Below are 27156 nucleotides of genomic sequence, written 5' to 3'. Positions count from 1 at the left end.
ATTATGTTTTGATTTAAAGCTTTCGTGACTACAGGGATTCATATTCTTGGTTCTTTTGGTTAAGTCACGTAGAAGGGAAATAACATAATAAAAATATAAAACAATAAAATTCTCACGACGTTTCGACTGCAACACAAGCAATCATCATCAGGTGTGAAATCCACAGCAAGAAAATTTGAAAAAAGTGGCGGTTTTTCAGAAGCGACCTGGCCACACACGATAACTCCAAGAAGTGGCTTATGATGTGGAAATTTATTGCAGCCAAATACTCGAAACGTACGTTTCTAAATGTGGAGGAAAAAAACCGGAGAACCCGGAGAAAAATCCACGTGACCACGGGGAGAGAGATTTACAATTTCCAAATATACAGGTGTCAGGGTCGAGATCGGGATCGGGATCAGGATCGGGATCGAACCCACGACCTCCTGCATACCAGGCGAGGTAGTTAACATCTCGCCACCACGTGGCACCCCAAATAGATGATGACCACCTCACAGCCATAACCACCACCACCACCACACTGACAACACATCACGTGACAATTACCAACACACTGACAAATCACATTACTAACACACTGAAACGTAGACGCACGATCACCGCCACGTTGACAATCACTTTACCTCTGGCCAAAAACATCCTCGACCATAGTCAACCCACTGTTGGATGAAGGCCTGCCCAACGCTGCAGCCACCACCGACGGTCCTGTAAATGAACTCTAATCCACCCAGCGCCCTCTCGCCAGCAGCTATCGTTGCTCGATCGCATCTCCTCGATGGACGTCCCACCCGGAGGACGGGTTCTCATCCCTTGGCCGCCACTCTGCACCTGCGATTAGCACGGTTGGCTACGTAGGGTGCGAAAGAAGTTCAACATAAATAATCGTCACTGTAGACTACATACTCCGCTAACCGGGGGTTTGTGTATTGCATTGTATACTGCATTGCTTTAATATTGTGTACGTACTGCGCTGTGTACTGCAGTAACTGGGCATTGTCTACTGAATTGTGTAATAATATTAACTGGTACTATGTACTGCATTATGTCATGCCATTAAGTAGGTATGTACTGCATGAACTGAGTATTGTATACTGCATTGTGTAATTATATTCACTGGTACTATGTACTGTATTGGGTAATGTCATTATCTGGGTATGCACGAACTCTTTTACGTAAGTTTAACCTGTTAAAACTGCTTAAAAAAAGTGAACCAGAACCGAACCATTAAAGTCTAGTTTTGAACCGTGATGCGTTCACCTAAGTTTTGGGTTAACCGAAACATTTGTTGGAGTGGTTGATGGCGCAAGAATGACAAAACAACAGTGTTAACCAGGTCAAAGAATTCCCCGCCCTCTAGCACCCGATTAGCATGGCTAGGAGGACTATAGCAGTGGCAGAAAGATAATAGTCATAACGTTTGCGGGTCATTCCAAGTGGTCGCCCTGATGTGGCCGAGGTCCCGTGTGAAATGAGGTCGTGGGTAATAAAGACAAAGATCCCCCGTGTAGCCTGCACAGACTGTTGGGGCAAGTGCTGTTGAGCGAGCACCTACGAAGGGCGACACGGCACACGACGTGGGGTGGGTGGGCCAGCACCACGCTCGTCCGCCTTTGTCTCCCCAGTGGCGATGCTTTTTACACACCACATCGGGTACTCATTTGAGGCTGAGTCGCCCTAGGGGGAGGCCCAGGACCGGTTCAGATCATCGTCACCGGTGTTGGTGGCCGCGTGCGGGAATCGAACTCGGGTCGTCGGGTTCGTAGCGCAGCGCTGACGGCTACGCACACCGCTCCCCACTGGCCTGACTGCCAGGTCAGTAGCAGGATACAAACGTGAACAATCATTTACCATTTTCTTATTCCCGTGACCTTGAAAAGTGACAAACAAAGGGGAAATGTGATTTGCATCTTAGTCGGTGTTAAAGGATTAACTGCTTACATTTTATCGTTCCGTTTATTGTTGTAACGGTACAGGTTGCCACTGGCCCACACCAATAAATAAAACAATAAATATTTGTTGGCAATAGGACCACATCCATCGGTCTCATGACAGATGTTTGACACTGTAAACCCAAGGTGAGGCATATGCAAATTGTCTTCGGATGAATTGGCGGGTTGTAAAATGTCATCGCTGTGTCCAGATGAGATGGTGAGCACAGAAGACCCGGGGGCAGAGGTCACAACCGGGTACCCGATACCCGTACCCTACCCGATACCCGGCTACCCGTACCCGGCCGGGTACGGGTACCCGTTTGCGGCCCTGGTACGGCCGGGTACGGGTACGGGTAGACCGTGAGTCACTGGTGAGTCACCGTTTGTCACTCATTTCCCAACGTCTTGTCTCTTCTCACAATTCAAGTTCCTAGAATCAACCCATCCGCGCCTGCAACATGGCTTCATCCCAGAGGTCGCAATCAGGTACCCAATACCCGTACCCTACCCGTACCCGGCCGGGCCATTCTCTAACGCCAAGGGTCCCAGTGCTGTCGTGCGAGAGATCCGATGGGTGTCTCGACTTCTGTGCCTTGTTGGGCGACGGCACAATTGGAATGGCATTGAGAGAACGACAGAAAAAAGTGAATTCCACTCGGGTGGTATCCGTTACGGGGGTGTAGATGACACTTCAGCCGGAGTCGAGAGAGATTGTTCGACTTCACAGATCAGACCTTATCCTATCTCACGTAGATTTACACAGCGCCTTGCTCCAAGGCGCATTACAGCAATTTGTAAAATTGTACTTAAGATGATAAATGGTTGTAATTAAGGAGTGGGGTTATGGTGACAGGAGAGTATGCGGAAGAGCTTAACCCGATTCGTGCATTGGATCGCGGTGATATCATCTCGCGACGCAATACGATGTCACATTTCACGATGCGATGATTATCGCGATATCGGTTTCCCATACGTTTCTAATTGTATTTCACATCCACATACATTTTTTTTAAACAATTGTATTCACCAAGTAAAAGCCCACTGAACCGTGGCCTGGCCATATGTGACTATAGCCCATCGAGGGGGCTGATATCATCCCACCCGTGAATTTAGAGTTACAGACAAATCATCTAAACTCGTGTTTTTCTAATTGTCGAGGGCAAAACCGGAGGAACCCGGAGAACAATCCACGCCACCACCACGGGGAGAGAGAGAGATTGGGGTACTCAGACACCAAAAATATTACAGGCATCGTTAGGGTCTGGGATCGAACCCACAACCTCTTTGCATATCTCAGGCGAGGGAGGCAACATGTCGTCATGGGTCTTCTCGTCATTACGATCTGCAGTGCGTGTAACACACACGTCGCCATCAGCTTGACAAACATGATTACATAATTAAAGCTAACGATGAAAACGATAATGCCGTCAATTAATTCCCACGCCGTCAATTAATTCCCACGCCGTCAATTACTACGGATATTTGTGCTTCACTAAAGCATTATACGTTTACTGGATAACGGAGTTTTTTTTTTCTTCACACGTTTTATCGTCGAGTTTCTTTAAAGCAAAATAAGATTTTGGTGAAAAATTTTTTTTTTCATTAAAATAAATGAGCAGCGGTAACCGCGATTTCATATTTAGCAAAACAAAGGATGCAATTATCGTGAATAATATATCGCACAATACATATACATCGTCGTATCAACATATAGCAGCAAGCCTGGATTCCTGTCAGAAGTAGGAGAAATTACCCAAATTATACGCATGCAAAATGTGTATTACGCATGCAAATATTCACTGCGTCGTAATTAAATTTATTTGACGAGTGGGACGATAATGATCCACGTGACTAAATCACGAGCAATGCGCCCATCTGGTTAAATATAAAACTAAACTAGATTTGAAGCCTCTTCTTGGTTCTTTCAGTAAAGTCACGTAGAAGGGAAATAGTAAAATAATAAAAATAAAACATAATAAAATAATTATCACAGCGTCTGAATGCTGTCTTTCTGACAGACCTGTTCTTCACCTGAGGACGGCTGCTTGCGTTGTGGCCGAAACGTCGTGAGAATTATTTTATTATGTTTTGTTTGTATTATTTGATTATTTCCCTTCTACGTGACTTTACCGAAAGAACCAAGAAGATGAATCCCTGCAGTCACGAAAGCTTTAATCGAAATTTAGATTTTAAGCTTTCGTGACTGCAGGAATTACTCTTTGGTTATTTCGGTAAAGTCACGTAGAAAATCTAATTAAATAATAGAATACGACGTCTCCGTTGCAACACAAGCAGCCATCATCAGCTAAGAATTAATGATAAAACACAGACACGGAAACAACATAGGCGGACACACATGCAGAGGTCACACCCAGCGAGACAGACACCAAGACAAACAGAAGAACAACGAATCTGTGCCGAGGCCTTAAATAGTCCTCTCTTGGTGTGTCTCGCTCGGTGTGTCTGCCTATGTTGTTTCCGTGTCTGTATTTTATTATTAATTCTTAGCTGATGATGGCTGCTTGTGTTGCGACCGAGACGTCGTATTCTATTATTATTTTACTTTATTTTCTACTTGACTTTACCGAAAGAACCAAAGAATAAAACGAAGCAGTTTTGTTTTTATTTGAGCAGGTAAGGCTCACTGAGCTACTCAGCTCTTTTATAGAAACGACCTGGCCACAAACGATAGCTCAACGAAGTGGCTTATCACCTGGAAATGTACAGCGGTCAAATACTCTAAACGCGTGCTGTTGATTCTAAATGTGGAGGGGAAAACCCGGAGGACCCGGAGAAAAATCCACGCGACCATAGAGAGAGAGAGACACGCAAACTTCAAATATACAGCAGCAGGCGTCAGGGTCGGGATCGGGATCGAACCCACGCCTTCTTATATACCAGGCGATGTAGTTAACATCTCGCCACCGTGGCACTGCAGATCTATAGGAGGCTAAGCAGGCTTGAGCCTGGATAGCGCTTGGATGCTTGATCACCATGCGTAACAAACACACAGATTGCTGCAGGCTGCTGTGGGGCTATGCCGTGCACAGGATAAAACACTGCGGTCTGTTGTTGTACTGTACTTCTATACTCCCGTGTCACATACACGGGGAGAGACGGCGTACACGCAACTGCTCAATGCCTCACCGGCCATCTACAACCAATCACACCTTGTAGTGTATAGCTCGTTGTCCTATCTACCAATGTGTGTTGAACTTCTTTCGCACCGTACGCAGCCAACCGTGCTAATCGGAGGCGTTGTACTTTACTTGCATACTCCCGTGTCTTATACACGGGGAAAGACGGCGTAGACGCAACTGGGCAATGCCTCTCTGGCCACCATCAACAACGAGCAGCCGCTCCGTGACGGGATACTGGAGCGTTTGCATGCAGAGCCCCTTTGGGCGATCCACTGCTGGATGATGACCTCCCACTTTACAACCTTCAAAGCGGTGGCCGCGTGCAGGAAGCGCGATTTGCATGCGGGGGGCTTGAGGACAATTCACCGCCACTCCGAGTTTCCTCCTCGTCCTCGTCATCGCAGCGGACGCCGCCTCTATTCCGTTCGTGTTGTAAAGCCTCGCGTTGTATCGCTCGGTAGCCCCCCGTAACGACTTTCCCGACAGAAAGCGGTGGCACCGCGTGGGACGTGCGGTGCGGGTGTCAGAGCGACGTGAAGCAAAGTGCATCTCTCTTTTTAAATTAATTTTGCGGAGAGTCCCGAGGGGGGGGAGGTCGGGAAGGTCGGGGAGGTCGGGGCGCCGCCGTGAATGTTTTCACCGTCACAGCCGTCACTGGCACGGCTTTGACGGCGGACTGCCTGGCGCTTCGCTGTGCTGAAGATCACGCCGTTAGTCTTCTTGGTTCTTTCGGTAAAGTCACGTAGAAGGGAAGTAATACAATAATAAAACATAATAAAATAATTCTCACGACGTTTCGGCCACAACGCAAGCAGCCGTCCCCCGACAGACCTGGTCTTCACCTAAGGACGGCTGCTTGCGTTGTGGCCGAAACGTCGTGAGAATTATTTTATTATGTTTTATTTTTATTATTTTATTACTTCCCTTCTACGTGACTTTACCGAAAGAAGCAAGAAGATGAATCCCTGCAGTCACGAAAGCTTTAAATCGAAATGATGCCGTTAGGTTGGCTCGGAACACAGCGCACACGCCAATCATGATCATCATCATCATCATACTAGTAGTAACCACAATGAATGCCGAAACGCTGAACTCAAGCCACCGATGGCTGGACACTCATCCGTCGAAGCGATGGGAGAACGCAGGGTCTACCTACCTGCAAGGTCTACCTACCTGCAAGGTCTACCTGCACGCAGGCTCTACCTACAGGGTCTACCTACAATGCAGGGTCTACCTACCTGCAGGGTCTACCTGCATTCTCTGATATTGCACGCGTGATCTTCTCCCCGTTCGCCTGCAGTGTCATCACAAGCTACGCATCTCCCCAATGCTTATTTGCATCCTTTATCAGTTCGTGTTCCACTCCGTGTTACTGCTGCTGATGTGGATGGCCATGTTTCCACACCGCACGTTTGTGTGACAGGCAGTACGCAGATTTTTTTGTTGTTAAAAATGTTCGTCTTTTAGGCGCGTAGTTATTTTTCATTATCAGGGTGCTCTTTCCAAAAGCCACTCCCAAACCTTCTTCTCGTCCGCTTCTTTATTGTCAGTAACCGGTGTTTATTGTGGGCCGCTAAAAAAAACGGCCTTATGTAGCACGGCCTGGCATAATTTCACTCGCGCGCTCCGAAACAAACTGACTTGCAAATTGAAAGTGACCCCGCGTGCCATTCAGGGTTATTGGCTCGTAAATGAGAATGGCTTGGTCTTTAAAACGGCACCATTCACTGTTTGTGGCAGTCATGGCCTAGGTGGGGGGGGGGGGAGAGAACCGCCACTGCGGAGGTCTGCTGCTGCTGCTGCAGCTGCTGCTGTTGCTGCTGCTGCTGCAGTTGCTGCTGCTGCTGCTCTGTACGGCGTTGGCCCGCGGTCGAAAATAACGACGGCAAGGGTGGGCCCCCAGAGCCCCGGCAATGGAACGCGTCCCGTGAGGACATCAGCCGGAGGAGATGAAGCGGTGGGAATCGGCTCGTCTCACCATTGTGGGATCACGAGAGGTGGCCGACGGCTTTGGGGGAGACCATCCAGGCCATTCTCTTCCAGGGCCGGATTAAGGCACGGGGGCTTTAGGGGCTGCAAGCCCAGGGGCCTCGGTCAACTGGAGCGACTTCCAGAGATGAAGTGAAAAGTGATTTCACTTGTGAATATTCTTGGTTCTTTCGGTAAAGTCACGTAGAAGGGAAATAATAAAATAATGAAACATAATAAAGTTCTCACGACGTTTCGGCCACAACGCAAGCAGCCGTCCTCAGGTGAAGAAACAGAGCTGTCGGAAAGACAGCGTCCTAATGAATCCCTGCAGTCACGAAAGCTTTAAATCATTTGTCAATGTTGAATTTTATGTTTCTTTCACTTTGTTTTCCTTTTTAAAATATTACTGGGGGCCTCACAGTACCTGTAGCCCAGAGGCCTAAAAAAATCTAAATCCGTCCCTGTTCTCTTCCTCTTCCGTCCCCTCGCTCCCCACACTCCATCCCATTCCTCCCCTATAGCCCCTTTGTGACCCCCTACGCACCACCCCTCTATCGCGGTCACTCATTGCTCAGCCGTTGCACTCCCTTGCCATCTAAATAATTCTATGATGTTACCAATGTTACCGTTGTTTAAACTATGTTAGGCGCCTTGAGTAAAGGCGCTCTTTGAATATAAACAAGGCGAACGTATTCTTGGTTCTTTCGGTAAAGTCACGTAGAAGGGAAATAATAAATTAATATAAAAATATATAATTAAAAAATATTATAACTATTATTTTATTATTTCCCTTCTACGTGACTTTACCGAAAAGACAAGAATATTAATCCCTGCAGTCACGAAAGCTTTAAATCAAAATTTAAGGTGAACGTATGTATGTTGGAACTTTTCGCACCGCACGTAGCCGCACGTGCTAATCGTATTGTGCGAAAGATAAGGTGACGATGGTGATGATAGCCGTGTTGAGTCGTGTCACTGTTTTTTGGCCCGGTGGCTCAGACGTTAGAGTGCTGAGCTGACACCGCTGACATCCGAGCTGCTCATCCGGATTCCAGAAAGTTGCGATTTAATCGGGTTTTCATGTGTAGTAGTGAGTTAATGGTCTCAACATGGTCATCATTATCTGCACACACACACATAAAAATCTAAAATGTGGGTTCTGCACTAAAGTTGGTGAAATTCCAGCTCTGATAATGATACATATAGGGTACTTTCGCACAAAGTTGAGATCTTGTTTTACGACAAACGTTCAAAGCACATTTGCAAATCCAACATATTTTCACAAATGCCATTGAGAAATGTTGACGTGGCAATGAAGTTGCCTAGTGTTGGATTATTGGATAACTTGCTGTACAATGACAAAGATTCCCGGTATAGCCTTAACAGACTATTGTGGCAAGTGCTGTTCGTGAGCACCTATGAAGGCCGGCACGGCGTACGAGGGGGTGGATGGCCAGAACCACGCCCGACCGCATTTGTCTCCCCATTGGTGACGTTTACACACCACACCAGGTATTCATTTGAGGCTGAGTCTACCTAGGGGATGCCCAGGACTGGTTCATAAAATCGTCACTGGTGGTGGTGGCCGTGAGCAGGGATCAAACCTGGTTCGCCAGGTTCGTAGCGCGGTACGCTCACTACTACACTACCGCTCCCCACACACAACAACAACCGCCATTCGCCACGAAGTGGCGGTGACGTCACCACGGCGCTTGTGCCAGGCTATGTGCACGTTGAAGCCACGAGAAGTGTCGAACGCCCGCTGGCAGGAGGTCACGGGGCAGACCCAGGTGCCACTGAGATGACTGGCCGATACACCACCTGTGCCCCCTATTGTGTCAACTTGCTGTGCTTTAGCCATCCGGTGCTCCGCTCATTGTTGTGAGCGTCGCTCCTCTGCCCTCCGTTGTTGTTGGAGGGCGACTGCCTCCAACTGCCCAGTAGCACCCTTCACGAGCCTCCTCCACAGAGGCCGATCTTGACACCGCTGGTACCAGTCATCGGCAAGTCCACTCAGCTCCACATCCTCCTGCACCACATCACTCCGTCTCTGCTCTAGCCCATGCCGTGCTCGTTTAGCCCCTTCTATCCGTCCGAACAAAAGCTTTTTAGGCATCCGGTGGCTGGGCATGCGGGATACATGACCCAGCCAACGCAGCCTTGCCTGCTGGAGGAGCTCACCGATGGGAATTTGTCCAGATCTTTCAAGGATTTGTGAGCTCCTCACACAATCCAGCCTGGTTAAACCCAGGATTGATCGTAGGCAGGCCAGCCTAAATGTTTGTAAACAGCGAAGATGTTCCATTAGGGGGGTCCACGTTTTGCAAGTATAGAAAAGGGAGAGCATGACTGTGGCCGAGAAGACCTGAAGCTTCGTGCGGAGCGACATAATAGGCAGGTAGCTTCCACACAGCGTGACGCTACCGATGAAAAGATATTGCCGCTCGACTGATTCGGAGTGAGACCTCTGCTGTCAAACCGGAGCCGGTCATGAGCACACTGCCCACACAAACGACAAAGATCCCCCTATAGCATTAACAGACTGTAGGGGCAAGTGCTGTTAGCGAGCACCTATGAAGGCTGGCAAGGTACGCGAGGGGGTGGGTGGCCAGCACCACGCCCGTCCGCCTTTGTCTCCCCAGTGGTGATGTTTACACACCACACCAGCTACCCATTTGAGACTAAGTCGAACTGACGGGTTGCCGAGGCTTCACGATGGGCCCCTTCTGTGACCTTTTCCCCTTTAGATGTCCCCCTCTCGTGTCTATCGTGGCCTGCTGACTCCAGCATTGCCGTACACCGCAGTTCCCCTTGTTCGCAGCCAGCACTATGCCGCTGCACAAAGAAGCCGAAACGTGACACTTTCACGAGTCTCAATTCTGCTGCAGATCGAAGCCCTTTGTCAGCAGTACCAAAATACATAAAACATGTTTCCTCATTTTCGTATCTTGGCACCATGCTCGATTCTTATCTCACGTTGAGAATGCAATTTGAATGTAGATGCAGACTATGTGTGGAAACAAATTCTTACTAATATTTTACACTGAAAACACGATAGCTACTGCCTTTACGGCTCTCCGAGGCTAAGCTGACACTCAATCTAACCTCTAACAACACTGTGGCATTTAACAAAACCTGCTTTGTATTCCGCTTTAAACTTACAAACTACTCGTCACTGTGAGTTTTACTCCACGACTAGCTATCACCCGCTTTCAACTTTATTGGAGATTCATTGGGGCCTAGTTCACCCTTAATGCACGCGTAAGGGTCATGATAAGGCCACCTAACGTTAATTAATTAATTAATGACCTCATACAAGTCGAGCCCAGCACGAAGGACTCGTCAGCACCAGCCCATTGCCTCTCGTCTATTTCAGGCAACGTTCTGGTTCGATTGGGTTTTGCTTAACCATTCCCGAAAACTGGTTTCAACCGGTAAAATGTAGATTTTATTTGCTCCAAATCGGCGAAACTAAACACCACCCAAGTAGCTTGAAATGTAATGATTTGTTTTTGCCATTCATGAGTTGATATTGCAATATGTTTACTGCAAAGCATCTCTCGAGAGAGAGAGAGAAAGGGAGGCGGGTTTAAAAAGCTTAGAACGCATATCTCCGTGTGTCGCGAAAAAAATGAAACGAAACTACTTAGAGACAAATGCAAATGTTTAGTTAATCGGACATCACGAACGCGCGCATATCGCGTGTCTGTTTTGACAGATTCTCAAAACCGTAAATTTCAGGACCATTTAGTTTTGAGATACGAGATCAAACACGAGATTCCATAGAAATAAATGTGCATTGTTTGGAACATCGCACCCACATCTATACACGTATTTGTCAGAAATGCAAGTCAGCCCATCAAATGGGCTCGCTATCACCCGAGCCATGGCGGCCTTGTGTATATAAGGAGACCTACCGAGACCTGGTCTCACCGGGAGCAGCACACACAGAGATAAGGGGTCACTGACAGTCACTGAGAGCCCCTTCAGCATCATGGAGAAAGATCGCATCCTGGGTAGCGACATCTCTTCGGTAAGACCCGCGAGCCAGATGACAAACCCAGACATCTCGGATCCCCACAGCCTTTCATAAGATGCACTTTTGTTGTTGTCGTTTTGTATTCGCTCGTACGTTTCAGTTGTAGTGGCTGTGTGATGCGCTGTGTCAGTGTGTTGGTAATTATCACGTGTGCTGTGTTATTGTCAGTGGTGGTGATTATTGCTGTATCGGTGGGGTGGTGGCCATGTCTTTTGGGCGTCACGGTGGCGAAATGTTAACTACCTCGCCTGATATACAGGAGGTCGTGGGTTCGATCCCGACCCTGACGCCTGCTGTATGTTTGTAGTTTGCATCTCGCTCTCCCCGTGGTCGCGTGGATAGTTCTCCGGGTCCTCTGGTTTTCCCCTCCACGTTAAGAATGAACATCACGCGTTTAGAGTATGTGGCGTCCATAAATGTCCACATGATGATAAGCCACTTCGTTGAGCTGTCATTTGTGGCCAGGTCAGTCGCTTCTGAAAAAGAGCTGCATATTTCAGTGGGCTTTGCCTGGTAAAATCAGAAACAGTTTTCAATTTGCGTTGTGATTGTTTCAGTCGTCCAGGTTCAGCCGCAAGTTCATCATCATCTCCGCGACGCTGCTGCTGCTGCTGATCGTGGTGGTGGTGACGGCCGTGCTGCTGGGGGTCTTCATTGGGGGCAAGAACGCCACGGAGGTGCGTGCGTGTGCGGTAGTGTAGCGGGTAGCGTGTGCGGTAGTGTAGCGGGTAGCGCCCCAAGCTACTAACCCGGCGAACCTGGTTCGATTACCGCTCAAGAGTATGGCAGCATCTCGCAAGATGTTCGATAGCAGGATACTGGAGAGCGCTGGCAACCATGGCAGTTGGTGTAGATAGATCGGCGTTCTTCCTTGCAAGGCCCGTGAGCCACTGGCGGCCGCTAAATCGCCTTTAGTGTGGCCCCCGACAATACACTAAGAGTGAAAACACCACCAGCCCTCACACTGATGATGTCTTATCGGCGAAAGTGCCCCCCCCACCTCTGACAATGTTTGAAGAACACTGATTTAGATGGACGTGTGCCACTGACCTGTCTCCGAGTGATGTCAATTTGTGTGTTCACACTCAATGGAACGGCTGTTGTATATTTGTATTTTGTGTGTGTGTATATTCATGCTTACATGAGTACGTGTGTGTGTGTGTGCAGCTCTACCAGTTGTCCGTGCATAATGACGGCAAGGTTGAGCAGCAGACGGTGCAGGTGAATCCCAAGGAGAACATCGCCACCTTCTACATCCAGAGTGCCAACCTCTCCTCCACCGTGCTCCTCGACTTCAACACGGTAAGTCCACCACGCAGCAGCAGCAGCAGCATCATCATCTCATTCACCTCCAGCAACCAACACCGCAACTACCTTGAACAACACCTCCGACACTACCCTCGTTCAACACCTCCACCAACTCCAGCACCATTTTCACCAACACCCACCTCCAACATCACCTCCAGTATCATCTCCATCAAGGCAACCACCACTTAAAATAAAGACCGCTCCACCTCCCCCGTATAGCCTAAACAGAATGTTGGGGGCATGTGCTTTTAGTGAGCACCTATGAAGGCACACGAGGGGGTGGGTGGCCAACACTACGCCCGGCCGCCTTTGTTTCCCCAGTGGTGATGTTTACACACCACACCAGGTACTCATTTGAGGCTGAGTCGAGCTGGGGGAGGCCCAGGACCGATTCAGACAATCGTGACTGGTGTTGGCCGTGTGCGGGAATCGAACTAGGTCTGTCGGGTTCATAGCGCTTTCTACTAACCGCCCCCTATACCACTTACAGGTGTAGTGGTGTTATTTCACACGGACAACTTATTTTTATCCTGTGTCACTTTATTCGTACAGAACTCATCGTGTTCAACACCACGCGACTCCGTTGCAACTCTCTCTCTTGTAATGCTCGTCTGCTACGCTCCGCTTGCTCTCTCGCTCCGCTAGCATGCTATGTTGCACTCTGCTAGCTTCTCCACTGCTAGCCTCTCACTGTACACTCTGCAAGCCTTCTCACACTCACACTCAGGATTGTGCTAGCCTCTCTACTGCTAGCCTGTCTACCCTCACTCCCCCAACCTCGCCCTTGCCTCCAGCGGGGGATCATCCTACACCGCTGAAGAGGGCGAGGTGTGGAGAGTGGGGTCCCGGACTTCTCTTGAATTCACTCTTGTCTTCATTCCAACCAACTCAACTCCTTTGCCTAACACGTTCCCTTTTTATCCTCCTCCTCATTAAGTGCCCCCAGATGACCCTCATGAAGCCGGCGTCTTCCCCACGCCTCACGCACGTGTTCTCCCCCTTATCGCCACTATCTCTCGCCTCCGTGGCGCCTACTCCGCGTTTGCATTTGCAGCCAGCCAATCACTGCCTCTTTCCCTAATTGCTGGGGTCTCTCTGTCTGCTGTCACCCAGGCCACCCGCCTGCACCTGCTTGTCCTGAGCTGACCTCACTGTCTGCAACCCCGTACATAATGAAACTGCTGTTTGCAAACTACACATGTCCTACACCTCCAATACACTTCTAAAATCTCACCTCGAGCCACAATCACCACGATTACCACCATCACCACTCGCAACGACCCCACACCACAGTAACATCACCTGCACAACGTTTCCATCACCTCCGATGTATCTTCCTATGCCTCCACTTGCCACCGACCCCTGGTCGACGTCATCTAAAACGAATCCAGCATCATCACCTCTTTAACACATTCCTGCGGAGGGAGCTGGTAGGAACTTTGGGTTGCTCAGTCAATTTCCAGGGTCAACGGCGGCGTGGTGTATAGCACAAATATGCCCGACTGTGATGGTGGGCACAAGCCGGCGTGAGTAGGTTAAACGTTGAGTTTTATAAGGGCACCACGGGGTGACCAGCCCCTCCCCACCCAGCTCCACCCCTCCCACCCCCACACAGCCCCACCCTCCCCACCCAGCCCCTCCCCACCCTCCCCACCCAGCCCCTCCCCACTCTCCCCACCCAGCCCCTCCCTCCCCACCCAGCCCCTCCCTGCACGACGGATGGACACAATAATCCCCTGTGGGCTGGTGGAACCAGTCAGTTCCTACCAGTACAACCTCCTTCAACACCTAAAATGCTCCTACACCATCTCATTCATCACCTCCTCCAGTACCTCGACCACCATCATCATCAAGTTCTCAAACACAACCACCTTAGTTTTTAATCACCACCACTACCTTCGATCACCACGAAGACTCATTCTTTAGCAAGAATATTAGTGCTATGTGATCATTGATGATTCATGTACGTGCTATTAGTTTATTAACGATGATGAATGACTCATATTTTTAAGGTCATTAATTCGAAAGCAGCAACGACGATGATGATTACGATCGTGATGATGTTCGACAGATGCTGATGGTGCTGAGAACAAACAACCTTGACAGCTGCTACGTTCGGAAAATGGAGGGCGGAAACTTCACATCGCTGTCAGATCTCAGCAACAGCCTCAAGAACCTCAACGTGAGACCAGTAACCACCTAGAGTAGCACCACTACCAAGAGCACCACTACCTCACCTCGAAACAAAGACAAAAGATCCCCTGTATAACCTTTAACAGAGTGTTGGGGCAAGTGCTGTTGGCAAGCCTGGTGTACAGTAGGTCGTGGGTTTGATCCCGACCCAGACGCCTGCTGTATACTTGCAGTTTGCGTGTCTCTCTCTCTCTCATCATCAAGGTGGCTAGGAAATGTTAACCTCCTCGCCTGATGTACAGGAGGTAGTGGGTTCGATCCCGACCCTGACGCCTGCTGTGTATTTTGAGCTTGCGTATCTCCCCGTGGTGGTTTGGATTTTTGTCCGGGTCCTCCGGGTTTTCCCTCCACATTTACAAACACGCACTTAAGAGTATTTGGCTATTCTCAATTTCCGCGAAATAAGCCACTTAATTGAACTTGCTATTATTTGCACCCAGGTGGCTTCTTAAAAAGAGATAAATGGCTCTGTGTGCCTTACCCAGTAAAGTAAATAAAATGGTTATTGTAAAATAGTAAATAGTAAGACTAGAACGGCACACGAGGAGCGGTGTGGCCTACACCACGCCCGGCCGCCTTTGTCTCCCCATTGATGATGTTTACATACCACACTAGGTACTTATTTAAGGCTGACTCTACCTAGGGGAGACCCAGGACCGGTTCAGATAATCATCACTGATGGTGGCCGTACACGGGAATCGAACTCGGGTCGCTGGGTTCGTAGTGCAGTGCTCTAACCACTACACTAACCACAACTAATACCAGAATCTCGACCACATAAACACTACCGCAATCACCACTTATACCAGCTCCACCACAACCACCACTTGCACCATGATGGTGGTGGTGGTGGGGTTGATTATTGTGTCACAGGGTCAGCCGGCGCAGGAGAGCGACAACTCAAGCTCCACATCGTTCATCCCTGGTCCCGAGATCTTCGACCGATCCTTGTTCAGCCGCAGCGCCAGCCTCCTCTGCCAGGACGTGAGATCGTTCTGGCTCGTCCAGGGTGGTGAGTACATCTCTGCGTGCACAACCCAACACAGATAACAGAGCTGAGTACGGACCTTGGCAATGAGAACTCGGCACTGACTAGAGAACAATGCATATCTAGGCTGCGCGTTCAGGCTTTCTAACACGAGGCGGATACTTAGTTATTAGACAAATTACTTTACATTCATGCTCAGGCTAGGTGTCCGGGTAGCTCAGAGGTCAAAGCTCTGGGATGGCATCGATCGCTGAGATCCTGGGTTCGAATCCAGGCCTGTGATTAGACCGGGTTCTTCTCAGTGTGTTGATGGTCTCGACTTGGCCACCCAATCTCCATGGTTTTATTGTCATGTAGCAGCCGCCTGAGGTAGCCAGGAGATGGTAGTACAGCAATGGATTGTTAATTCTGTCACGCCATTGCATGCTGATTGCGACAACGAAGATGATGACAATGACGGGATGATGGATCATGGTCGAGACTAACGGCAGCCAAAGGAGGGAACGCGCCCAAAATGGCATCCACTGCCGAGATGTTAACTACCTCGCCTGGTGTACAGGAGGTCGTTGGTTCGACCCCGACCCTGACGCCTGCTGCTGTATATTTGGGGCTTGTGTGTCTCTCTCTCCCCGTGGTCGAATGGATTTTTCTCCGGGTCCTCCGGGTTTTCCCCTCCACATTTAGAATAAACATCACGCGTTTAGAGTATTTGTCTGCTGTACATTTCCACGTGTTAAGCCACTTCGTTGAGCTGTATCATTTGTGGCCAGGTCGCTTGTGAAAAAGCTGCATTGCTCAGTGGGTCTTACCTGGTAAAATAAGTTTAGTTGATTAAATCAGCTCGTGCTTATGTGCGAGGTGGATTACACTGAGAGATGGCGTGGTGGTGATTCCGAGGATGACGCGGCTGTGTTTAGTGACCTTGGCTGGAAATGGAATCCTGAATGAGCAAATTAAGAACTGCACCATTAACTCACCCACCTACAAACTGGCTCCATTTCTGTCTGAGACCCTGCTTCCTTTCACGGGCAAGTCCACCTCAACTGTACATAACTCAGCTCACTTGGTTTATCTAATCAAGGACATCTCACTGTCTCCAGATGATTTGCTCGTCAGTTTCTATGTAGTCTCTCTGTTCACCAATGTACCTGTACCTGACACCATTGCAATCATTGAAGACTTAGTCCAACAAGAACTCAATCCAGATGTACCATCTTTGGTAATAAACTGTCTTACCAACACATACTTCACCTGGAATGATACATTCTACAAACAGAATGAGGGTACCCCAATGGGTTCTCCCTTATCGCCAGTGGTAGCAAATGTTTTCATGGATAAATTTGAGACAGATGCCATCCAGACATCCACCCTACGTCCTTCCTTGTGGAAGAGATACGTAGATGACACATTCGTCATCTGGCCATATGGCCTGCCAGCACTGAACCAATTTCTCAACCACATCAATTCCATACACCCATCTATCAAATCCACCATGGAAGTGGAAAAAGATGGGAAGTTACCATTCCTTGATGTTTTGATCGAGAAGCAACCTGATGGCTCGTTGGGACATTCGGTCTACAGGAAAGCCACCCACACGGATGCCTATCTAAAGCCGGACTCCCACCACCATCCAGCCCAGAATAATTCCCTCATCAAAACACTACAACATAGGGCCCCCGTTGCATCTCCGACCAGCACCACCTAACTAGTGAGTTGGAGCACGTACACCAGGCCCTCAGGATGAACGGATACTTGGACCGTACAATCCGCGAAGCTGCTTCACCAGCCATGGGGAGACAATCTTCTGAGGATACAACCAATACCATCACTTTACCGTACATAGCAGGAGTTACCAAAAATATTTTCAAAATCTTAGACAAGCACAAGATCCAGGTTCGTTTTAACACAGTACACAAACTCCGTGATGTAATCCCATCTGTGAAGGATGTGATTTCTGACATGCAATACCCTGGTGTCTACAAACTGAGTTGTGGTTGCGGCAGCAGTTACATTGGGGAAACGAAACAACATGTCTCGGACCGCATTCGTGAACACAAGGCAGGACCAATACCTCTGCCGTTCCTGATCATTGTTTTAACGCTGCGGGCTCACACTAAATTGATTTTCCAAGACGAAGGTACTCTGCAAACCCACCAGCTATTAGAGATTTGTTCATGAAGCCATCCAGATATATAAACACAGACAAAACTTCAACCGAGAAGATGGATACAAACTGAGCAATCATTGGAAGGACGTTATTAACCAAGTTAAGTCTTAACTGACTGTGATGTTTCCATCCGACCTGCCTATTTCAGCTGTGATTTCAGACTCTCTGAGTACATCACCAGGCTAAATATCTGTGAGGCAGCCCAGGCACAGGATACCCGCCACCTACGGTGGCTGGGACCGTCTCACATTGACACGCTAATCTCTCACATTTACGTACAAATTTCATCTCTAGCTCCGCCCACTTACCCTTGGGTTGAGCCCACCAAAATCCGATATAAACTTTTGTTGCAGCAGCCCTTTCTCCTGTGTCAGCAGTTCTCCTGCTGTATCTGTTCCACCTGATGACGGTCGCTTGTTTTGCGATCGAAACGTTGTGATTTATTTTATTTTATACCTACGTGACTTTACCGAAAGAACCAAAGAGTAAGAACTGCAAACTCACATCTGTGTTGCTTCTTTCTCTCTCCTGTTACAGACCCCAACACCCGGGAAATATGCAGGACGTGGAGGAGCAAAATATTATGTATCTTCAATTGGTGTGTTACGATCAAGGCGTGCATTTCATTGTCACGTTAGATTGTTGAGAGGCACTTGTTGGTAAGGCCCTGCGTTAGGTTAATCAATATGGGTGGAACAAGTAGTCGGGTTACGGTGATTTATAATCTTAAACTACACGCGGGGTTTGTGCGCTTCTGCTCTGTTGGCTTTCACGTCGCAACTCGTCCAAAAATCACCCTTCAGAAACCCACCGGTTGGAAATTGTCATGAGGCCTCAAGTTAAAAAAAATACTAGCTGTACTACCCGGCTTCGCCCGGGACTTGTATCCACCACGCCTTGTCTCCCCAGTGGCGATGTTAATACGCCACACCAGTTACTCGTTTTGAGGCTGAGTCCCTCATTCACCACTCTCCCTCCCTCAACACTCTCCCTCCCTCACCACTCTCCCTCCCTCACCACTCTCCCTCCCTCACCACTCTCCCTCCCTCACCACTCTCCCTCCCTCACCACTCTGTAGAGGACGTGAAACTTTGATAAATTTACCTCAGAGTCGCGTGGAGGGTGTCGAGGCCTAGCACCGTGCAGAGCCTCCGGCCTCGCCTGATTTTCCCACCCGGCTGAGGCTGGGTACGGGTGCCGTTCCCCCCCCCCCCCCCCGCGCTACAATAATACTGTCTAATCGCTATAATTTTATAATCTACCGACCCTATAATAGTAATTGCACACATTGTGGTGGAGGGGGGGAGTGAAGAGGACGTGAAACTTTGATGAATTTACCTCAGAGTGGCGTGTTAATGCATGCGCCTATTTTTAACGGGAATTAAAAATGGCGTCCACCCCGCGGCGAAGGCGTCGCTACCCGTTGCCAGGGGCAACCGCCGTCCAATGAAACTGCGTATGGTCCGGCGACACACAGACACACACACAGACAGACAGATTTGCGATTTTATATATATAGATAACGTTAAATATTTTATCTCCCCACCACCACCACCAATTTTTGTCTGTCCAAAACTGAACATTTTCCATTTTGGATGGTTCTCGTTACAACTACAGTATATGTACATGCAGCCGGTCTGCTGTGTCCCCTCTTGAATCCTTTCGAGGGGGGGGGGGTGCGCACCGGTTGGCTAAACAGACAGCGACAACAGCGGTAAAAATAATAAAGTTCGGAGACGATGAGTAGTCGTCACTATGCGCTCTGTTCTGCCCTCCGGAGAAGTGGTTGCGACTCCACAACAGCTGAGCGCCAAGGGGGGGGGGGGGGGGGTTGTGAAACGGCAAAAGTTTACTTCAAAAGTCATCTTCAGAAGGGCAATGGCGTATCTGCAATAGCGATCAGAGGGACACCCTCCCACGTCACAACAACACCACAGCCGAATTCCTCTGTTGATGGGATTGAGCGCCAGTGTTAATATTTTAGACCCAAATATTATGAGTATTTTACATATTCAAATCAACTTTAATATCAAAGACTCAGTCGTACATATATTCATTAACCACCAACAACTCAATCGACAGCCAGTTAACATTAGCGACTCCCTGTCCGTCGATTGACATTCAAGTAATATCAATTTGAGTTATATGCAGCTTATCGGTCCAGAAGTTAGCACAAATATAAATTGGGCCCGGGGTCCAATCCCTGATCACCACTGATCACCCCTGCCTTCTCTTATGATCATCATCATCGTAAAGAAACGCACCTGGCTACCAGTAGCTGTGAAAAATGGTTTGTTAGGTTCCCATATATTACAGAGTGCACAATTTTACACGTAATTCATTACAGGTAAGACTACACCGGCCAAATTACGGGGAATGCTCCCCAATTTCATCAGATCGCAGAAGACGCACGCGGTGATTGAGCATGAAGGGGGTTTGTTAAATCTATTGGACGGGTAAATAAACAACAAGACGCAAACGGCATTCTCCGAGTCTTGACAAACCAAACGCATTCAGCACGGAGCGAATTACCTTTAGGTCGTCGATCACAATACTCCAGTAAACAACAACAACAACAGCAACAACGATAATCAAGGATTTTCGTTTGGGGTTAAATCGCGTAAATGTAAACGTGTGTCGTTCACTCACCACCACCCGACACAGCCAATTAGTGAGGTTTGTCACGTAATCAAAAACGTGGTAATTAGTTGAGGGCATCAGCACACCGGTTGTGTCGGAGAGTAAACCCCGCACCATTTACAATTTGAATATTGCGACGTTTCGCTCGTGATTACAACAACAGCAACAATCAGCCTCACCAGGCGATTTGCCACAAACGTGTAAACCACAGCAAGGGGCGCCAGCAATGGCCGCTACAGAGAAACAGCAGGCGTCCTTCATATTGTACGAATACACTTTTGATTAGAAAATAAAAGTACGCTTCGTTATTCTTTTTGTTCGTCGCACGCCCGAGTGTCGGAACAAAAAATAAAAAAGTTATTTGACCAAACCGCACGTGCGCGTGGAAGTGACTCGTTACGTTTCGATTTAAAGCTTTCGTGACTGCAGGGATTCATCTTTTTGGTTCTTTCGGTAAAGTCACGTAGAAGGGAAATAATAAAATAATAACAATAAAACATTATAAAATTCCCACGACGTTTCGGCCAATGAGGGACGCTGTCTTTCCGACAGCTCTGTTTCTTCACCTGAGGACGGCTGCGTGTGTTGTGGCCGAAACGTCGTGAGAATTTATATTTTATAACGTTATATTTTTATTATTTTATTCTTTCCCTTCTACGTGACTTTACTGAAAGAACCAAGAAGACGACTTGTTACGGCTCGCCGTTAGTCACAAGAACGCGATCCACACGCGCACAGAGCGCCCACAACAAGCCCCTAGGGGGCGGTGGGCGCGATGGTTGGGGGGGGCACCGCTGCGCTACTGAACCCTCCACCACCTGAGTTAAATCGAGGGTTGTGGCGAGCGTCAGTGGCGAGCGGTGTGTGAACTCGGGCGAGAAGTGCCCCTTTACGCCGGAGGGGCTCCCCATCGTGAATGATGCAGTTGGTCATCGATGATTATCCGGCTGCTGCTGCCAACATTCCCCGTCTTGTCCTGAGCCGATAAGGCGAAACCGGCAAAATCGCTCCAAAGGCTGTTAACCATATTCTTAGGTTTTTTCGGTAAAGTCACGTAGGTAAAAAATTAAAATTAATAACAGTAAAATAAAAATAAAATAAAAATCACGACGTTTCGGAGGCAACACAAGCTTCCGTCTTCAGGTGGAACCGTCACAGAACGACTGCTGTATCAAGTGAGAGAAATTCCAAGAAAACAGTCCTTGTATATATACTGGTTGAGGGTGGGAGGAGCCAAGGTAGGCCCTGAATACCAGTTCGGCGATCGGTACCACGTGCATGACTTTACCGAAAGAACCAAAGAGTATCTTCGCTTGATTTCAGTGTTAAATATTAAATACAGTACATTATACACTGCATACAACTTAAACAATGAAAACACTGCACGTATATACATCACCCCATGCAGAGTCTTCCGAGATTTGAGTGGTACGTAACTTTTTAAAAGAAGGATATTTATTTTTGTCTATTTGTATGTTTATTTATTCCAATTTCAAAGAATAAACTATTTTTTAACACAAATAAACAGACATCACAACACCTTAAAAACATAATGTCATACGAGAATGTGCATAAATAAGCAATTTTAAATCATGATTAGCGATTGTCCGGCGTTTTTTGGAAAATTCGCCGCCTCCTCTCCACACCCTTCGATGCCGCCGGATAATCAATGATCTACCGGATTCTCAAATACAAACACAACGGTGCATCAATACGAGGGATGTAGTCCCTTCCCAACCCCCCAACACTCCCTCCGAAAAAAAAATCCTCAACAAGCGTAGCAACATACTCTTCAGTTCTTTCGGTAAAGTCACGTAGGTCACGACGTTTCGATCGCAACACAAGCAACCGTCATCAGGTGAAAAAATTATTGCGAGAGAGCTGCCGAAACACGAAGTTACATAGGCTCGAGGTAAGCTCAGCCCAAGGGTAAGTGGGCGGAGCTAGAGGTGGAATTTGCATGTAAATGCAAATTTGCATGTAAATTCACAACGCAAACTCAAAACTATTTTTGATTTTACCAGGCAAAGCCCACAGAAAAATGCAGCTCTTTTTTCAGAAGTGACCAACCTGGCCAGAAATGATAGCTCAACGAAGTGGCTTATCATCATGTGGACATTTATAGCAGCCACATACTCTAAACGCGTGATGTTCATTCTAAAAAATAAAAAGCGTATCCTATTAAAGGCTGTGGGGATCCGAGATGTCTGTCATCTGGCTCGCTGGTCTCACCGAAGAGATGTCGCTGCACAGGACGTCATCTTTGTCGATGATGCTGAAGGGGCTCTCAGTGGCTGCCAGTGACCCCCTCTCTCTGTGTGTGCTGCTCCTGATGAGACCAGATCTCGGTAGGTCTCCTTATATACACAAGGACATAGCTCGGGGGATAGGGAGCCCTTTTGAAGAGCTGATAAATACGTTTAAATTCAGGGTGCGACCTTCCAAAGAATGCACATTTCTTTCGAAATAATTTCGTGTTTAATCTCAAATGTCAAACCAAATGATCCTGACATTTTCGGTGCTTTGAGAATTAATCAAAACACAAACACGATACGTGGGTGTTCATGATCTCTCTACGTAGTGTTGTTTAAGTTTTTTCGCGACACACGGAGATATACGTTCTAAGCTGTTCAAGCACGCTTTGCAGTACACATATTGCAATAACAACTCATTAATGGCAAAAACAAAGAATTACATTTCAAGTTACTTGGGTGGTGTTTGGTTTCGCCGATTTGGAACAAATAAAACCTACATTTTACTGGTTTAAACCATATTCTTAGATTTTTTCGGTAAAGTCACGTAGGTAAAAACATTAAAAAGTAAAATAAAATAAAAAAATAAATATCACGACGTTTCGGAGGCAACACAAGCTTCCGTCTTCAGGTGGTACCGTCACAGCCACGACAGCTGTATCAAGTAAATGAGAGATTGCAGGAGCTACCACTCCGTTTATATAATGGTTGGGGAAGGTGGTGGGGCAAGGGCCACATACTTATTATTAATGTGGTAAGGTGAGGCTTGAGACTAAGAATAGACTGCATAACAAAGGCTGAGCCTTGAATCAAAAACCAAACCAAACCAAAACGGTGCCTGAAATACAATTCCTTATATTTCCCCATACCGATTCCAAAGAACACAGGATGAAATGTTACTATCCTTTGTGCAAGCACTTCCAAGAGTTCATGAACAGTGAGCCTGGTGAAATTTGGGGAGCGCATCGTCAGTAGTGAACCTTTGGGTCCTAGGGTGTTTCGGCCTTTCATACTATACACCCTCCCCAAAGGCGGCCAGCGACAGGGTGATCAATCCTACGCTTGCGTCCCATTCCCAATTAGTCATAGGAGTTGCCTTGTTGTTGATAGCCAACATCCCATGGGACTATGCATGGCAGGGGCGTCCTCCTCCTTGAGTCAAGCATTGTTGACTGCATACCTCCTGGCCCTCTCACTTTGGGGACCAGCTGGGGTCTTTCCTCTTCATCCAGAGCCACTGACTGCTGCCTTCTGCCGCCTCCGATACAGCTCTGATTGCCGAACGCTGGTTCTGGCCCTTAATTCCCAGGTCTCTAAGCAGTCTGGTTGTAGATGTTGCCACAAAACCTCTGCAGCCCACCTCCACTGGTCGGACTTCTGTGTTCCAGCCATGATGCCATGCTTCGGCAGCTAGATCGGCATAGTGCAGATGTTTTCGCTCATAAGCCTCATCTACTGAGTCCTCCCAGGGTACTGTGAGCTCAATGATGAAGACCTTCTTGAGCGAACGGGACCAGAGCACCATGTCAGGTCTTAGGGTGGTGGTTGCGATCTCCGGAGGAAACACAAGTTGCCGGCCAATGTCAGCTAGCATTTTCCAGTCGCGGGCCAAGCGCAGCTGGTCTCACTCTATTGGTGTAGAGCCGCTCTTCGGTGGTTTAGCCCCTTCGCGGACAAAGGTCGTCCGTAAGGGGTGTGATGCTGCTGGGGGTGGTAGGGAGTTGGTGGCAGCTCGCTTGTCCTCCAGGGCGGACGCAAGGTTTCTAAGGACTTGGTTGTGACGCCAAGTGTAGCGTCCTTGGGTGAGGCTTGTTTTACACCCTGTGAGAATGTGCCTGAGGTTGGCTGGCATGGAACAGAGGGCACAGTCCGGAGCTTCACCATACCATTGTTGAAGATTAACTGGTGTTGGAAGGACGTCATATGTTGCTCTGATGGAAAAGCTCAACCGCCTCGCTTCCATGGCCCACAGATCCTTCCTTATAATCGGTTAGATTACTTGAACACGTTAATCGGAAAACAAGTAGATATCTTTCGATTTAAAGCTTTCGTGACTGCAGAGATTCATCTTCTTGGTTCTTTCGGTAAAGTCACGTAAAAGGGAAAATAATAAAATAATAAAAATAAAACATAATAAAATAATTCTCACGTTTCGGCCACAATGCAAGCAGCCGTCCTTAGGTGAAGAACAAGTCTGTCGGGAAGACAGACTTATTTTATTATTTCCCTTTTACGTGACTTTACCGAAAGAACCAAGAAGTAGATATCTACCACGTGGGCCACTAGACGGGAGGCAATGGGCTGGTGCTGACGAGGACTTCGTGCTGGGCTTGTATGAGGCCATTAAATAATTAACGTTAGGTGGCCTTATCATGACCCTTACGCGTGCATTAAGGGTGAACTAGGCCCCAATGAACCTCCAACAGAGTTGAAAGCGGGTGATAACTCGTCGTGGAGTAAAACTCACAGTGACGAGTAGTTTGTAAGTTTAAAGCGGAATGCAAAGCAGGTTTTGTTAAATGCCACAGTGTTGTTAGAGGTTGAATTGAGTGTCAGCTTAGCTTAGGAGAGCCGTAAAGGCAGTAACTATCGTGTTTTCAGTGTAAGATATTAGTAAGAAGTAGTTTCCATACATAGTCTGCGTCTACATTGAAATTGTATTCACATTTACGACTTGAGATTAGAATCGAGCAAGATACCAAGATACGAAAATGAGGAAACATTTTTAGGTCTTTTTGGTACTGCTTACAGTGACAAAGGGTTTTGATCTGCAGCAGAATAGAGACTCGTAAAGGTATCACGTGTCGTCTTCTTTGTGTAGTGGCATATTGCTAGCTGCTGGTGAAAAAGAGGAACTGCGGTGTATGGCAGTATTGAAGTCAGCAGGCCATTTCGATTTAAAGCTTTCGTGACTGCAGGGATTCATCTTCTTGGTTCTTTCGGTAAAGTCACGTAGAATGGAAACAATAAAATAAAACATAATAAAATAATTCTCACGACGTTTCGGCCACAACGCAAGCAGCCGTCATCAGGTGAAGACCAGGTCTGTTGGGGAGACAGCGTAATCTAAGTTATTGTCTCCGAGTTAGAGTTGTGTATAGGTGAACGTAGGGTGTGCATTAATCCAATGGTGCTCGTTAAATAAAAGTGCCTCCAAGTCTTATCGTCTCCGAGTTAGTCACTACATTTGTATTCAGATGGAGTTTCAAAGATATTCTATCCTTTTATTTTCTTGTTCAGTGGTTATAGAGTCACTTTGTCATTTTAGTCGTGCGTTTCTAATAGAGATCCTCTTTATAGATGGTGATGACGACGACAATGATATTATCGGCACCAAGTTGAATTCTACATTGTGTTTTATTTTCACTTTTGCTGATAGCGACAAATCGCGAGCCTGGAACAATACACGGATTGACATTGGAGCCAGGGAGGGATAGGCAATAAACTCCGCAAAAACTCGAAATAATTGCGACGGGACCGTACATGGTGGTGCGAGGAGAGGTGTTGGACTCGCTACCTAAACCCACTGGGGGACCCACGTGTCAGGGCGTGAAGTTCCAGAATGAGCTTGGGCGGGGAGAGGGAACATGATCTGCTGTTGTGGCTTTATATAGGCCCTGGAGGGGAGAGGGGGGGGAAGGAGTTTGGCTGTAGGAGTTCACAGAGGAGAGGGGGGAGGGTTTGTCGTCGTCCGATTACTACTTGAACTACAAGTCCATTTAAATACGCTTTGGTTCTTTCAGTAAAGTCACGAAGGTACAAAATAAAATAAATCACGACGTTTCGGGCAGAACACAAGCGTCTGTCATCAGGTTAGAGGCGGCCTCCTGATGACTCAGCGGTCAGAGTGCTGAGCTCGCACGGTTTGGGGTCCTCGGTTCTAATCCAGGCAGCCATCTGTGGACCAGGCAGTCATCTGAGATCCAAGCAGCCAGATCCAGGCAGGTGGCTTCCTAGCGTAGTGACATCACGGGATGTCACTGTGTATTGACATCGCGGATACCACTATGGTGTGAGTGTAGTACCGGCCCTAGAGGGCTGGTTGACAGCGCTGATTGATAGCGCTGGATGGCACCACGCTTGGCCTATAGTGCCGGCCCTACAGGAAAGGAGTGCCGGCCGTAGGAATAGGGTTACTAAAGGCCATGGCACTATGGTTGACCCGAGGGGACACGTGACCAGTTAAGTCTACAAAGGGAACCCAAGTGGGGGCTAGAGGTGGTCACGTGGTCGGGGTCCAGATCTTGCTCGAGGATTCCGGAAGGTGGTCGTGGCCAAGGGCGGAGCCAGCCACGCCGGAGAGAATATAAGCCGGGTCCCCCAGAGGGACCGGCGTTGTTGTTCATCCAGAAGAAACCTTCGTCTACATCCTACATTCTACGTTCTCCAAATCTCCAACACGTGGACCTGGACTTGAGCTGTGGTCCCAGTCCGTGTGTTGCCTCCAAGTCTACGTCTGCGACTCAGATGAAGTCACTACAACTGGTCTCGGAAGTGGCCACACGTTCTATTGTCAGTAAGATTAGA

At 48.0% G+C, this 27156-nt stretch overlaps 1 protein-coding gene across 1 annotated transcript; it reads left to right on the top strand.

Annotated features, from left to right (window-relative positions):
* The first annotated feature begins 10987 nt into the window (after nt 1-10987).
* LOC133343800 (uncharacterized) lies at nt 10988-19561 on the top strand. The gene is made up of 6 exons (XM_061553648.1): nt 10988-11075; nt 11639-11758; nt 12249-12383; nt 14461-14571; nt 15456-15594; nt 18275-19561. Exons 1-6 carry the CDS (start codon nt 11037-11039, stop codon nt 18373-18375), a joined length of 645 nt encoding a protein of 214 aa, XP_061409632.1. The 5' UTR covers nt 10988-11036; the 3' UTR covers nt 18376-19561.
* The last annotated feature ends 7595 nt before the right edge of the window (nt 19562-27156 follow it).

This window comes from Lethenteron reissneri, chromosome 2 (genome assembly GCF_015708825.2).
Source record: "Lethenteron reissneri isolate LAM-NWPU_2019-01 chromosome 2, ASM1570882v1, whole genome shotgun sequence".
Lineage (NCBI taxonomy): Eukaryota > Metazoa > Chordata > Hyperoartia > Petromyzontiformes > Petromyzontidae > Lethenteron > Lethenteron reissneri.
This window is presented reverse-complemented; position numbering and strand designations above follow the sequence as displayed.

Bases quoted from the DNA above. Each gene is read 5' to 3' on its own strand.
- LOC133343800 (XM_061553648.1), top strand. From the start codon at position 11,037: ATGGAGAAAGATCGCATCCTGGGTAGCGACATCTCTTCG. The intron at 11,759-12,248 runs GTGCGTGCGTGT...GTGTGTGTGCAG, and splicing joins GGGGCAAGAACGCCACGGAG to CTCTACCAGTTGTCCGTGCA. The intron at 15,595-18,274 runs GTGAGTACATCT...CTCCTGTTACAG, and splicing joins GTTCTGGCTCGTCCAGGGTG to ACCCCAACACCCGGGAAATA.